Raw genomic sequence first — 15,881 nt, 5'->3', positions numbered from 1 at the left:
TACATAATTGAGGTCAAGGGCAGAGGGAAGGTAACCATTGGTAAGACATTGTGACCCTTTTATAAAAAGTCCAAAGTCGGGCTGGGGAGATAATGTGAGGGCATTTGCCTTGCATCCAGAAGGACGGTGCTTCGAATTCTGGCATCCCATATGGTCCCCCGAGCCTGCCAGGAGCAATTTCTGAGCATAGAGCCAGGAGTAACCCCTGAGCCCACCTCTCCTGTTTATCTTCCTCTCCCTCCCTACTTAACCTGCCTCCTTAGTTCAGTTGACTTTCTGGTATTGATGCCACAGAAGTGAGTTTTCTGACACACCTAGATGGGAATAAGAAGTAGACTACGGGGCCGGAGAGATAGCATGGAGGTAAGGCGTTTGCCTCTCATGCAGGAGGTCATCGGTTCGAATCCCGGCGTCCCATATATGGTCCTCCCGTGCCTGCCAGGAGCAATTTCTGAGCCTGGAGCCAGGAATAACCCCTGAGCACTGCCGGGTGTCACCAAAAAACCACAAAAAAAAAAAAAAAAAAAAAAAAAAAAAAAAAGAAGTAGACTACAAAGATACTCTTCAAGAAACAGGTCTTTTAAGTGAGTTGGGTTTTTTTTGGGTGTGTGGGGGGTTTTTTTTGTTGTTGTTTTTTTGCTTTTTGGGTCACACCCAACAGCGCCTCAGAGGTTACTACTGGCTCTATGCTCATAAATTGCTCCTGCCTGGCTCGGGGGACCATATGGGATGCCGGGATTCGAACCACCAACCTTCTGCATGCAAGGCAAACGCTTTACCTCCATGCTATCTCTCCGGCCCCAAGAAACAGGTCTTGACCAGAGTTAGAATGACACTTCTGAATCTGCCCCTGGCCGGCAGTAAGGCCTAGATGTTTTCCTGGAGCCATCGAGGTGGCGCTAGAAGTAAGGTGTCTGCCTTGCAAGCACTAGCCAAGGAAAGATCGCGACTGCGGTTTGATCCCCTGGCATCCCATATGGTCCCCCCAAGCCAGGGGCAATTTCTGAGCACTTAGCCAGGAGTAACCCCTGAGCATCAAACGGGTGTGGCTCGAAAAACCAAAAAAAAAAGAAAAGAGTTCCTGCCAGAAGATCAGAAGATCAGTCCTGCCCCTCTAGCTGGTCTCTGGTTTGGGGACTCTCCTTTGCTTTGTAGATGTGTAGCCCCATCACTGTCAGTCTAGTTAACTAGAAAAAAGATGTTGATAGTTTGATCTTCAGTGAGGAAAAAGAAAATCAGTGCTAATAGACCCTGACTTTGAAAGCAAATGGAATATTGTGTTATTGTTTTTTGACCCTGCCACTCAGGGCTTACTCCTGGCTGTGTTCAGGGATCACTCCTGGCTCTGTACTCAAGGACCATACTTGGTAACAGAGATGGCAAGCACCTTACCTGGCTGAATACCAGTAGGAATTCCTTTTTTTGGGAGGGGGGAGCCACACCCAGCAGAGCTCAGGGGTTACTCCTGGCTCTGTGCCCCTGGATCCACTCCTGGCAGGATCTGGAGACCATCTGGCTTTCCTGAGATTGAACCTAGGTCAGCCACATGCAAGGCAAATGCGCTACTCTCTGGTCCTGAATTAAAAGCTTAATGGGAAGTATAATCTAATTGTCTGAATTTCATTTCATTCTCCAGTACCCGGGTTTCATATTTTGCTGTTTTTGATGGACATGGAGGAATTCGTGCCTCAAAATTCGCTGCCCAGAATTTGCATCAGAACTTAATCAGGAAGTTCCCTAAAGGTGAGACTGAAGAAGGTACAGGGGTTCCTCTTCCTGCTGACCTTGATCTCTCTGGGGCTCAGTGGGTGGAGGCCAAGCAGACTCACTGATAACTCACAGAATGCCTGCCATCTTGTGACAGCTTTGGGTGGGCATGAGGGTCCTGACCTGCCAGTTGGAGACTTCAATCCAAGTTTCATTAGTATGTGATCACAGGCAAGGAACTAGATTTGTTGTTATTTGGTTTGACATCAGCTGATGCACAGGAAGCGGGGGTGGCTGTGCCCTCTGAAGTGTTGGTTTTATTCTGTTTTCCCTGTGATAGGAGATGGGATCAGTGTCGAGAAAACTGTTAAGAGATGTCTTTTGGACACTTTCAAGCATACTGACGAGGAGTTCCTAAGACAAGCCTCAAGCCAGTAAGTCTTGACTGTGGAGGGAGCAGAGTTAAGAGTGCTCTAGGTGCATCCCATACAGTCCCGAACCAATGCTCAGTGTCTGCAAAGTTCCCACCTAGTAGTGACGTGCTCATGGCATAGCTGACCAGCATGTCCCAAACAGAAATGCAATTGTCAAGGGACGGGTTTGTTCACTGGTAGACCAGTCCCTGGGAGCTGTGGTTTTGGCAGTGACCATCTCCGACGTGTTTCCTCAGGAAACCTGCCTGGAAAGACGGCTCCACTGCCACATGCGTTCTGGTCGTGGACAACGTTCTCTATATCGCCAACCTCGGGGACAGCCGGGTATGTGGCACCCACTTCCACACCAGCATGTTCTGGACCCCAAAGCAGTTGTTCCCTAAGATTAACTGCTGCTGGCCAGGCTGGCCTTATTCCTGTGGCCTCCACAGGGCTGGGCTGCATTTATATTCTGGATGTTTATGTCCGTAGCTAATTGAGGTTGGTTTGTGGTGGGGAGACAACCCCGTACCAGACTCTGCTTTGAAATCCATATTCATATTTTTCCTTTTTGCCCTTGTTCAAATTTTGTTGCCTACTCTTTTATTGCCTTCTGTTAGATAGTGCTTGGAATAATGCTTTGAATGGACATGGAGGAAGTTGTGGCTAGAATTTAAATACTAGGGATTCAGACAGTTATTGGAGTATATTGCCTTTTGTACAAGTATCTCAGATTTGATTCCCAAGAATTGCTGGATATGTTCCCAAAGATCCCCCTCAAAAATGTAGTGTGGAGGGTAAACTTTAAGATTCTTTAACTTCGGGCCGGGTGGTGGCGCTAAAGGTAAGGTGCCTGCCTTGCCTGCGCTAGCCTTGGACGGACCGCGGTTCGATCCCCCGGTGTCCCATATGGTCCCCCAAGCCAGGAGCAACTTCTGAGCACATAGCCAGGAGTAACCCCTGAGCGTTACCGGGTGTGGCCCAAAAAACCAAAAAAAAAAAAAAAAAAAAAAAAAAAAAGATTCTTTAACTTGAGGCTGGAGTAATAGTACAGCATATCGAGTTCTTAGTTCAATGTGGCTGACCCAGATTCGATCCCTGGCACCCTGTATAGAATCATGCATAATCCCTGAGCACCACTGGTGTGGCCAAAAAAAATCCCCCTTCCCCTAAATATTTTGTTTGTTTGTTTGTTTTTGGGTCCACCGGTGATGCTTAGGGGTTCCTGGCTCTGCTCAGAAATCACTCCTGGCAGGCACGGGGGACCATATGGGATGCTGGGATTCAAACCAATGTAGGTCCTAGTTCGGCCACTTGCAAGGAAAAACGCCCTTGCAAACTGCTGTGCTATCTCTCCAGTCCTAAATATTTACTTTTTAACCTTTTTGTTGTTGCTTTAGTAATAAATTTCTAAAACCTTGACCCTGCTTGTCAAAATCATCATGACTTTAGAATAATTCTAGAGATGGAGCTTAAAACCTGTTAGGTGCTATGTCCTTGATCTCTGAAGCTCACATGACTGAGATGGGGAAACCTGACGTTTTCTCATTGAGGATTTTTTTTTTTTGGTTTCTGGGTCACACCCGGCAGCACTCGGGTTACTCTTGGCTCTACGCTCAGAAATCATTTCTGGCAGGCTCGGGGGAGCATATGGGATGCCGGGATTCGAACCACCATCCTTCTGCATGCAAGGCAAACACCGTACCTCCATGCTATCTCTCCGGCCCCTCGTTGAGGACATTTTGCATACCAGTCCCAGTTTGTGGGTACAACTTAAAAGCTAAAGGGCGGCACCCCACAAGATAGTGGCCCCCTCCATGCTCCTGTGCCACCATAAGCAAGGGACTCTTTCTGTTCTTGGTGACAGCTGCGCTCAGGGGTTCCTCCTGGCTCTATAGAGCTCAGAAATCGCCCTTGGCAGGCTCAGGGAACCATATGGGATGCCAGGATTCAAACCACCATCCTTCTGCATGCAAGGCAAACGCTCTACCTTCATGCTAACTCTCGGGCCCAGGACGTTTTTTCTTTGGGAACTGAAGAACGGGCTCCAGAAGTATGTCAGGAGACACACAGGACACAGGCATTGAGGCTAGAGATAAAGTTAAAGAAGAAAAAGTACTTGGGAAGCTAACTGACATTTGACAGGCATGGTGCGTGGCCTTCTTCGATCAGCTCTGACCTGTTGCTCAGAAGTCACAGGAAGGAGAAGACAACATCCCGGGTGGGGGAGCACAACTCCTAGCCATGTTCGGTGTTTCTTTCTGACACCATTTTTTTGAGCTGCTGTCAGCACTGCAACTCTTTAGCCCCGTTCTGCTGTTGGCTGCTCCTGACTCTAGGTTCTCTGTGTCTCCCAGGCCATTCTCTGTCGCTACAATGAAGAGAGTCAGAAACATGCCGCTTTGAGCCTCAGTAAAGAACACAACCCAACACAGTACGAGGAGCGAATGCGGATCCAGAAGGCTGGAGGGAACGTCAGGTAACTGGGACCGAGGGAAGTGGCCAGCCCCAGGCACCAGGAGGATTTTCCAGTCTTGCTGCAGTGATGGAGGTGGGCATGGCAGAGCTGTGCATGTTCAGGGGGTCAGAGGACTGGCAGAGAGCAAGCTTGGGGGCTAGGTGTTTGCCCCACATGCATGAGACCCGGCTTCGCTCCTTCTGTGAGAAGGGAAGAAACTTCTTGGGGCAAGCTCACCACTTGCAGTGTTGTTTCTGTTCGAAAATTTGCCAAAATGCTTTCATTTGTCGTGTAAGGGAAAGAGAGCTTATAGGAATTGAGTTGAGGGGCCGGAGAGATAGCATGGCGGTAAGGTGTTTGCCTTACATGCAGAAGGATGGTGGTTCGAATTCCAGCATCCCATATGGTCCCCTGAGCCTGCCAGGAGCGATTTCTGAGTATAGAACCAGGAATAACTCCTGAGCGTTGCTGGGTGTGACCCAAAAACAAAAAAACAAACAAACAGGGGCCGGAGAGATAGCATGGAGGGTAAGGCGTTTGCCTTTCATGCAGAAGGTCATCGGTTTGAATCCCGGCGTCCCATATGGTCCCCCGAGCCTGCCAGGAGCGATTTCTGAGCATGAAGCCAGGAGTAACCCCTGGGCACTGCCGGGTGTGACCCAAAAACCAAAAAAAAAGGAATTGAGTTGAAAGTCTGGCCATGAGGTTTTATTTTCCGTTGTAATAAGGAGGGTGATATTTAGCATGGATGACTCGAGTTAATTGTCCTTGGATGTAGTTTCTCTTCTGTTTTTGCTTAGAAAGTATCATTATTGATGTTGTTATTTGGGTTTTGGGCTATACCTCGTATCCTCAGGGCTTGGTCCTGGCTCTGCTCAGGGATTAGTGCAGTGCTCAGAGAATCATATGTGGTGCCTAATATCCAACCCAGGTGGGCAAATGTCTTACCCATTATACTATACTTCCAGTCCTGGGAAGTCTTTTTTTGGGGGGTGTGGCACACCTGGTTTTGTTCAGGTCTTATTCCAGGCCCTGTGCTCAAGGTTTACTCGTGGGACCTTATGCCAGTCATTAAGCCAGGTTGATTGTGAACAAGGCACCCTCCCCACTTCTCTATCACTCTGCCTCCCTAGGAGTCTTTATTATTGTTCTGGATTCCTTTCAGCAGGGATCCAGGGCTCTCTGGAGGGAGGGATGAACCATGAGAGCTCAGAGCTCTGTGCTGAGGGCATAGCTCTGTCTAACTCAACTCTGTCAATGGGAACCCAGGGACAGTTCATGGCAAAAGGTACCTGCCTTTCCTACCTCTCTGCAAGATTGCCATGAGTTGATGAGGACATGGCCTTTGTCCCTAGTGCTGCCCAACATGTTTATGTAAAATCTGGTAGTTCTGTTCAGAATCGCTGTGGCCATGGCCATATCTGACCCTCACAGGCTCATAGTTCTTTGAGCACCACCAGAAGTGTCATCCCTCTCCTGATCCTACCCCTCAAAAGCTCTGGGAACACCAGACTCGGACAGTGCTGAGCAGTGGATTTATCCCTTTTTTTTTTTTTTTTTTTTTTGGGCCACACCCGGTGGTGCTCAGGGGTTACTCCTGGCTGTCTGCTCAGAAATAGCTCCTGGCAGGCATGGGGGACCATATGGGACACCGGGAATCAAACCAACCACCTTTGGTCCTGGATCGGCTGCTTGCAAGGCAAATGCCGCTGTGCTATCTCTCCGGGCCCAGGGTTTATCCCTCTTGACTGCAGACCTGGCACTATAGGGGACTCAGGCCTGGGATTGTACCCGCCTTAATGCCAACCTGGGCCTTCAACCCTTTGACTTGAACTTCTTGCTTTCTTTTGAGCAACTGGAGAAGATGGTGACATTGACAGTTTTGGCTGTGAATGGAGGAGCAATGCGTTTATTTCCTTCCTGTTTTCTACTCACCTGTTCATCTGGGCCCCAGAGTGCCTTTGAAATGTGTACGCAGGGGCAGGCTGACCAGAACCAGACTCCTTTTATTTCCTCTACCCGCTGCCACTGTTAGCAGCCACTCAGAGTAGTTTGTTAGTTTGTTTGGGGCCACACCCAGCAGGGATAATCCTGGCTCAGCACTGAGGAATCACTCCTGGCAGCTCTGGGGACTGTATGAGATGCTGGGGATTGAACCTTTATAGCTGCATACAAGGCAAGTGCCCTCCCTACTGTGCTAGTGCTCTAAGTCTGTCATTAAGAACATTTTTTTTTTTTTTTTTTTTTTTTGGTTTTTGGGCCACACCCGGCAGTGCTCAGGGGTTACTCCTGGCTGTCTGCTCAGAAATAGCTCCTGGCAGGCACGGGGGACCATATGGGTCACCGGGATTCGAACCAACCACCTTTGGTCCTGGATCGACTGCTTGCAAGGCAAACACCGCTGTGCTATCTCTCCTGGCCCCATTAAGAACATTTTTAAAAAGTTGCTTTGGGGGCCCGGCGAGGTGGCGCTAGAGGTAAGGTGTCTGCCCTGCAAGCGCTAGCCAAGGAAGGACCACGGTTCGATCCCCCGGCATTCCATATGGTCCCCCCAAGCCAGGAGCAATTTCTGAGCGCTTAGCCAGGAGTAACCTCTAAGCATCAAATGGGTGTGGCCTGAAAAAAGTTGCTTTGGGGTGTCAGAGCAGTAGCACAGCGGCTGACCTAGGACAGACTGGTTCGATCTCCTGGTGTCCCATATGGTCCCCCAAGCCAGGAGCAATTTCTGAGCGCATAGCCAGGAGTAACCCCTGTGCCTCACCAGGTGTGGCCCAAAAACCAAACCAAAACAGAAAGTTACTTTGGTTTTGTTTTTGTTTCCCACTTTCTCTACTCAATTGCTATGCCCAGCTCTGTGCTCAGGAGTAGTAGTTTGTAGTAGTGCTCAGAAAACCATGTGCATTGCTGGGGATCGCCCACTATGTGATCTGTTGCCCCATTCAGAGCATGCGTTCAGGGGATTGGAGATTTAGTACAGTGGGGACTGCTTTCTTTGCACCCAGCTGATTTGGTGTCATCCGCAGCACCCCATGGTCCTTTAAGCTCAAGAAGAGTGTTCCCTTAAGTACAGACCCAAGAGTAAGTCCTGAACACCACTGGGTATAGCCCCCCCCATAATTTTTTATGTTGTTTGTTTTTAACTTTTGGTTTTGGGGCCACACTCAGTGGTGCTCAGGGGTCACTCCTGCTGATGCCTGGGAACCATATGGGACGCCTGGTATAAAACCTAAACCTGGGTAGGTTGTGTGCAAGGCAAGCACCATCCCCGTTGGTCTGTCACTCTAGGCCCTTCCTCCCCAACAGTTTTTTTGTGGCATCTATTAATTAGAAAACCATTGTGTAATCGGACCCACACAAGAATTTAGCAGTGATTTGTATGCCCATGGTGACAGCACTGGCCAGAGACTCCATGGGCAGGTGCTTCTCTGCCTTAAGAGGATGAGGGGGGTATGGTGAAAGGCCCAATCATAGGGCCGGGCGGTGGCGCTGGAGGTAAGGTGCCTGCCTTGCCTGCGCTAGCCTAGGACGGACCGCGGTTCGATCCCCCGGCGTCCCATATGGTCCCCCAAGAAGCCAGGAGCAACTTCTGAGCGCATAGCCAGGAGTAACCCCTGAGCGTCACAGGGTGTGGCCCAAAAACCAAAAAAAAAAAAAAAAAGAAAGGCCCAATCATGGAGGACAGGACACTTGGTAATTACTTGGGTAATTTGGGAGGACAGGAGACTGAAGCATTAGTCGTGGTAGGAACAGAGGAGGCTTTAGAGACTGGCAACCCTGAGCCCAGTCTAGAGTCGAAGGGTCAGGGATTGTTTGGCAAAGAAAGGAGGTCACTGGTGGTTCATAATTAAGCATGACAAGCCACTCAGCCACGCATTTGGAACTTCTGGTAAAACCTGATGTTGTGTGGGCCAGAGCCATAGGACAGTAGAGAAGGCGCTTGCCTTGCTTACAGCCAGCCTGGGTTCGACCCCCTGCATCTCATAGGATTCCCTGAGCCCTGCCAGGAATGATTCTTTTTTTTGGGGGGGGATGGGGGTGGGTTGGGCCAACCCATCAACTTCGGGTTACTCCTGGCTCTGCGCTCAGAAATCAATCCTGGCAGGTTTGGGATCATATGGGATGCCAGGAGTCGAACCCGGGTCCATTTCTGGTCATCCACATGCAAAGCAAATGCCCTACCTTTGTGCTATCTCTCCGGCTCCTGGAATAATTCTTTTTTTTTTATTCACACCCAGCAGCGCTCAGGGGTTACTCCTGGCTCTGCACTCAGAAATCTTTCCTGGCAAGCACAGGGGACCATATGGGATGCTGGGATTCGAACCACTGTTCATCCTGGATCAGCTGCTTACAAGGCAAACGCCCTAATACTGAATTATCTCTCCAGCCCCTGGAATAATTCTTGAGTGCAGAGCACTGCTTGGTGTGGCCCAAAAACCAAATAAAGAGTTAAAAAAATGCAAAACATTTACATGGTTAAATATATAAATTAAGTGGAAAGCTGTATTTATAAAGATGCTCTCTTCTGCCTCTTTGCTCAGTCCTAGTTTCAGGGCTGCTTACCCCCCACAAAAATCGCGTGTCTTTATTTTTCCCGCTTCCTTTCACTGAGGACAAACTCTGGGTGTAGAGTTACATGACCTGGGAGCTCCCTAAAATGTGGGAGATAGTGGTGGATGACAGGCCAGCAACATGTGCAGGCTCAGTGCTCTACTATATGGGGCCCTGGGCTCTGCTAGAACAGTTCCAATTTAGACAGAAACCAATTCCTGTGTTGGCCTGGGAGGTCAGGAGGTGATAATTTACTCACAGACCAGCTTAGCTACAGACACGTGGTACTGTTTTGTCCCTTCTTGTGCTCATGTGGCCAGCTGTCAGCTAGGAGGGACGGGAATAGGCCAGGCCAGCAGCCTGCTATATGGTGCCCACCTATATTACACACCAGTCCCCTCTGATGGTGGATGGTGGGAAGGAGATGAGCAGCATGGAGCCCAAGTGGTGCAGGAATGGAGGCAGGGGGGCTGCTTTAGTGTCTGGGACAACACAGGTCCACTTTAGAGGCAACCCAACCCTGAATCCCCAGAATGGTGTCCCCTTAGGAAAATTAGGAAAGGGGCAGGGGAACGGCCAGTGCTTCTGGAGCTCTGCTGGAGGGTTGCAATCTGAGCTGCTGCTGGCCTGGTGGGGGGACCTCCCTCCGGATCGGATCGGTGCTCTCACTTGCCCTGTGCAGTTGCTCAAGCTGGCCTCAGCTTCTCATGCAGGCACTGGGCCCTTGCGGCCCTTCTTGGGCACATGGTCCCGTCCACACTCTTTCGCTCTCTAGCTACTAGCCCTTAGAGCTGCATTCGGCAACAGCTTAGTGCGTGTCCAGGTGAACTGAGCTCACTTCCTCACACAGAGGAACTGACTGGTCAGGCTTCTGTATTTGGTGGTATTTGGCCAGCGCTGCTGCTGATGTGAGGGAGGGGAGGTTGCACTCCAGCCACAAGCTGCTGGAGAAACACTTGCTTCACTTCGTGGGGCTCTTGTGCTCCACGCTGCTTCTAGAAAAAGGTGCAGCTGAGACCAGAAGTCCAGAGCACCAAACTTCAGGGAGTGACGTCTCTAAGTCTTGCCCCCATGACCTCCCCCATCAAACCAGCTCTTGCTGTGTCCTGTGACCCTTCGAAACTGGGGCCTTCAACCATGCGGCTCACTTGAGAAATGCCAGTCTAGATCAGGGAAGGCTGGTATGTGGGGCCACTGTCAGTGCTGGTTATTGGGGCCCCTCAGGTCGCACTGGAAACTTCGACCCAGTTTCTAGTATTGGATCGTGTTCTAAGTGTGACCTGTGGCCTCTTTGATTGTCCCTGTGTTAGGGACAGGTGTGTTCCTGGACCCTGAGTGTCAGGGATGGTGTGTCCCCAGACCCTGACTGTTTTCCCTGTTTTAGGGACGGGCGTGTCTTGGGCGTACTGGAGGTGTCCCGTTCCATTGGGGATGGCCAGTACAAGCGCTGTGGAGTCACTTCTGTGCCAGATATCAGACGCTGCCAGCTGACCCCCAATGACAGGTAATACGCTCCCTCCCTCTATTCCCTCACAGATAGCACCCCCCTTTCTTGTCCTCTTTTCACCTTCCCCTGTCCACATCACTCACTGGTGAAGAGGCCAGGTGGCCGATGAAAAAAGGAGAGTCTGAATTCTAGGCTGCAGGCTGCTGGGAGCCCACAGCAGAATATGAGGTCTGGGCTTCTTGGCAGGGGTTACAGGGACTCCTTAAAGATTCTCTAGTTGGGTGATGCCCTCTGACTCCATGCTGAGGGGTTCTGGTTAGTTTTTCATGGGGGATCACAGTGGGGTTTAAGCAGAACTATAAAGCTGTGAGTAGGAGCCAGAGAGATAGCACAGCAGCATTTGCCTGGCAAACAGCTGATCCAGGACCTAAGGTGGTTGGTTCGAATCCCGGTGTCCCATATGGTCCCCCGTGCCTGCCAGGAGATATTTCTGAGCAGAAAGCCAGGAGTAAACCCTGAGCACCGCTGGGTGTGGCCCCCAAAAAAATAAAAATAAAAAAGCTGTGAGTGGTCCTACCTGGCCTGGTATTGAGATGGAGGTGGGTACATTGGGAACTGACACTGGAACCCTGTCTGGGCCAGCAGTGGGGAAGGGAGATCTGAGAACAGATCTCACAGGGTATCAGGAAGTGACATGCCAGTGAGAGACCCTGCTTCTAGCTCTCAGGGCCACCTGCCGGCCCCAGGGTCCTTGTCAATAACATTCGGGACATCTTGGACCCCCTTGGCAGGTCCTGAGCCACCTATCTGGGTCCCTCAGAGCATTCGGGATAGGGGGCCAGAGTGATAGCACAGTTGTAGGGTGTTTGCCTTGCACACCTGGGATGGACCAGGTTCGATCCCAGGCATTCCATATGGTCTCTGAGCCTGCCAGGAGCAATTTCTGAGCTCAGAGCCAAGAGGGTAACCCCTGAGCTTTGCCAGATATGACCCCAAAAAAACCAAAAACATTTGGGACAACTTTTCCTCCCCCGCAGCAAGCCTTCACCTCTTCCATAGGTTCTGGGATCTCTGATGTCTCTTTCACAGCCCAGGTGCCATTGGGCCTTGTGTTATATGAAAAGTACAAGGGTCAGTGGGTCAGATGTGAGGGGGAATTACCTCCACAGTTTGTGACTGTCAGCCTGAGATTTAGCAAGTTAGGTGTGAGCAGCCTTGGGGCCTCTGAGAAGGCAAGACCTGTCATCAGTCCCCATCCTCCCTGCCTTCACCCACATCTCCACACAGTTCTCATGTGCAGAGCACACAAGAACACTTTTTGTGGCTTTGGAAATGGCACCTGGTAGTGGAAATTGGGTGTGGATCTGCCATAATCCCTGATGTTTTGTTTTCTTTGGGAGCCACACCTGGTGGTGCTCAGGGCTTATTCCTGGCTCCTTTTTCATGGCTCACGCCTAGCAGGATTCGGGGCCATATGGGGCTTTGGGATATAACCCAGGCTGGTCATATTGGCAAGGCTAGAGCCCTATCTACTGGACAGTTACTCCAGTCCCTGCCCCTGATAATTGCATTTGTCTGAGAACCTCCCATTTAAGTGATTCTAACCTTTGTAGTATATACAGAGGTTGGCTATGATAATGGGCAGGCCCGAGAGTTACTGTGAGCCCTGCACTTCTTCGGGCAGGTTTATTTTGCTGGCCTGTGATGGCCTCTTCAAGGTCTTCACTCCGGAAGAAGCTGTGAACTTCATCGTGTCCTGCCTTGAGGTAAGACCTCTCCAGGGGGAACCACAGCCCTCCCTTGCTTGGTGTTGTCCCATGTTTCACTGCCTGCGTGGAGATGGGATCCCAGGAGAGCGGGCACAGCAGCCTTGGTCACCGCACCTTACTGCCCATCAGGATGAGAAGATCCAGAGCCGGGAGGGGAAGGCGGCCGTGGACGCTCGATACGAGGCGGCCTGCAACAGGCTGGCCAACAAGGCGGTACAGCGGGGCTCAGCTGACAACGTCACGGTGATGGTGGTGCGGGTGGGCTGCTGAGGGCCAGGGCTGCAGTTGCCTCAGTGTGTACATTTGGTGGCTACTCTGGGGCCTCCCATGCTGTAAATAAAGGATTTCTTTTTTTTCCCCCCTAGTCTTTGAGTTGACATTTTCAGCAGTTCTGGATCCTTGAGAAGTTCTGCTTGCATTGGTCTGTGTGCTGAATCTTGATGCAGGAGGGTTAGAGTACAGTGGGGAGGGCGCTTGTCCTACATGTGGCTGGTTCTGGATTGATCCCCACCATTTAGGATACCAAACCTATCAGCACAGGACCAGGAATAAATCCTGAAACTGCGGGTTTCAAACCAAAAAGAAAGAAAAAGCTGTTCATTGTGACATGTTGGAGTAGCCCAGAATTAAATCCCAACTGGCTTCAGGAACCAGAAGCTATGGGACTTCCAGATCACAGGAACTGACCTGTGACCCTGGGGAAAGTGGCCTTTTTCGATCAGACAAGCACAGACAGAACTCATAGCTCTTGACCTCTGTCGTGTTCAGCCAAGAAGCTTTCCAATGAGGGCAGGTTCCCCAAGTGACCACACAGCTGCCCCTAGTTTTCACTGTTGGCACAAGGGCTTTGGGTGGTGGAATGTGGAGACCCAGGGTCGGGAGTCTGAACCGATTTGTGGTGCTGCTGTTGATGGTGGATGACTGGGGTGGGTCTTCACCACAGCCCTTCTAAAGAAGGAGTGATACTAGCCTACTCTGAAGAACAGACAGTTAAGGCACTACGAGGTAGAGACGGTGTCAGTGCAGTTGTTGCCACTGCCTGTTCCTCAGGACGTGTCTTGGCTTGAGGGAAGGGTATGAGTGGATGGGTACACACCCTCAGAGGTACCAGAATGGCCTTAGGGAGGGAGAGAATATCAGCACCACAAAACTGGGAGGCAAGTTTCTTCTGGAAGCATCTTTCCTGCAATCCCAGCCTTGATCTGTGGCTCCCACCATCAGCTCCTAGGCTGCCTCTTAGAGCAGCTCCTTACTACCTCCCCACAGGGTCTGGGTGCACCCCCTTTCTGCCCAGGTTAGGACCATCCCTGTCTCTGCTCTGGGATCAACCCTGGGAGGGCATGGGGCATCCTGTCAGGTGCTATGAATTAGATTAGCCTAGTCTGCAGTATGGAGGGCCAGTGCCTTAACTGTCCTATCTCTGGGGTCCCTTCATATATTCCTAAAGGTTCATATAGGAACGGAGAAGCGTGACCCACCTAACTATAACAGTGGATTTTAAGTGACATTTAAGACAAGCTGTGCTGCGTTCCCAAGCAAGCCCCTTGCAGCCCCAGGCAGGCCCCTCTAAAACATGACCCCTTGCGGAGCCCAGAGCCAGCCAGGCTGCCCATGCTTCCAGTGGGATGATGCCAGGGAAGTGGTGCTGGCTTCTGGGTAGTTACTTGCTCCCCTGACTGAAGATTTGGGGCACTGATAACTGCAGGCTGGGGTTCACTTTGAGCTCCCTAGGGGGTCAGGCTGGGTGCCAGGCTGCTGCCCCTCTGTCATCTGTAGTGAGGGGTCAGGGCCTGGGGTGACATCCTGGGTAGGTAATGGGGACCCCAGAGGAACCTTCTGCTCCAGATGGTCCTCCCACCCCATCCCTATGTCCTGCCCAGGGAAGGGCAGGATCTGGCCACCTACAGTTTAAGGACATTCTCAAATTCATTTGCTCAGTCTAGGAGAGAATCCAGAGAAGGGGTCACACCCCTACTCCCATGGGTACCCCATAACACCTGGTACATGGGGCAGCCCTTGAGTCTCCATGTCACTGCAGGACCAGCAGCACCCAAGAGAGGACCCCTCAAACCTGCATGGAGCTTCTCATAGGCTGGAAAGTCTCCCTTTTTTTTGGGGGGGGGGGCCCACACCCGGTGGTGCTCAGGGGTTACTCCTGGCTGGCTGCTCAGAAATAGCTCCTGGCAGGCACGGGGACCATGTGGGATGGAAAGTCTCCTTGTTTTCTGGTCACAGAGGTTTGGACATGAGGCCTGGGGATGGGTGAAGAGAGCTCTGGAGACCATCCTGAAGACCACAGCAGCTCAGCTGTGTCTCGATGCAAGGAGGGCGCAGGGCCACTCCTAAGCTCAGGAGAGCCAAAGTGGAGCCACTGGTGTCCTGAAGTTGGAGGTGTGCTGCCCCTGTCTGTAGGGCACAGGAGTCAGCCCCAGTAAGTGTCACCCCCTGCCCCCAGTGCCAAGGAGCCCCTTTAGGTCCACACAACCCTCGATCAGGCCTGTGCTGTACACGTCGCCCACAGGAGCTTGAGACTCGATGATTGTGATCCCTAGGCCAGCAGTGCCCCATCTCCGGAACTCCAGGACCCGACTCAACGTGCATTCAATGCTGCAGACAACTAGACCAGAGGCCTCCCATCTGCAGTGCTATGTGAGCCTGGGCAAGCAACTCAGCCCTTCTATGCCTTACATTCCCTAATGGAAAGAGTGAGGGGCCCCATATCCTAGGGATGTGACTAAGGGTCCAACTCTGACCCGGCCTGGCCTTCTCCCCATAGCTTAGCCCATTGCTGCTTAGCACAGGAAATGGTCACACCGGCCTCCAAGTTATGTTGGGTCCATGCATCCTGAGGTCAGGGGAGATGCTCACCTTTGTCCCCATAAGGCACCTGAAACCAGGATCTGCCTCACAGGAAGGAATAGGGACAGAGTACCAGAGAGTGGACCCAGACCTCCTGCTGGTCTGCGCCCCGTACCCCAAGCAGCCTACAAGGTAGAGGATGCCTTTGACCAAGACGGTGAGAAGCTGGATGCTGGAACAGGGAGATAGATTTGGCCAGTCAGCATCTCACTAGCTACCATGGGCCCTAGCACAACTAGTGTGAAAGGATGGGCACTTGCAGGGAGGTGGCCTGTGAACTGGATGCTGTGAAGAGGCCAGTGCCAATGCAGGGCTGGTGAGTATAGCCAGAGTATTGCAAAGGAGGGGCTCAGAAACACTATTCATTGGGGCTGAATGGTAGGGCGTTTGCATGCAGCCAACCCAGGACAGACCCAGGTTCGATTCCCAGATCCCAGATGGTCCCCCGAGCCTGCCAGGAGCGATTTCTGAGCGCAGAGCCAGGAGTAACCCCTGAGTGCTGCTGATTTGGCCCAAAAACCAAAAAAAAAAAAAAAGAAAAACTTCCTCTTCCTTTCATGGGACTGTGACCACGGGAAGGGCACAGTTGAGGATTCTTCCTAGGGTTCCACTGTCTCCAGAATGGGGGTAAAGGTCAACCCTGAGACAGACTCGGGGTTGTTGGGGTGGGAATCCTCTCA

The 15,881-nt window shown here is 51.4% G+C and overlaps 1 protein-coding gene across 4 annotated transcripts in view; it reads left to right on the top strand.

Moving 5' to 3' along the window:
• Nucleotides 1-12,706, top strand: part of ILKAP (ILK associated serine/threonine phosphatase) — a 32,324-nt gene extending 19,618 nt beyond the window's left edge. For 3 of the 4 annotated variants that reach the window (XM_049782577.1, XM_049782580.1, XM_049782579.1), the window contains 6 exons: nt 1,637-1,743; nt 2,048-2,141; nt 2,378-2,465; nt 4,478-4,599; nt 10,511-10,630; nt 12,258-12,706. In XM_049782577.1, the coding sequence (XP_049638534.1) occupies nt 1,637-1,743; nt 2,048-2,141; nt 2,378-2,465; nt 4,478-4,599; nt 10,511-10,630; nt 12,258-12,612 (886 nt within the window). In that variant the 3' untranslated portion in view covers nt 12,613-12,706. The remainder of the gene's footprint in view (nt 1-1,636; nt 1,744-2,047; nt 2,142-2,377; nt 2,466-4,477; nt 4,600-10,510; nt 10,631-12,257) is intronic. The other variant, XM_049782578.1, reaches the window with a different exon arrangement.
• Nucleotides 12,707-15,881: the final 3,175 nt, after the last annotated feature.

This window comes from Suncus etruscus, chromosome 10 (genome assembly GCF_024139225.1).
Source record: "Suncus etruscus isolate mSunEtr1 chromosome 10, mSunEtr1.pri.cur, whole genome shotgun sequence".
NCBI classification, from domain to species: Eukaryota; Metazoa; Chordata; class Mammalia; order Eulipotyphla; family Soricidae; genus Suncus; species Suncus etruscus.
Note: the sequence above shows the minus strand (reverse complement) of the source record. Positions and strands in the feature narration are given on the sequence as shown.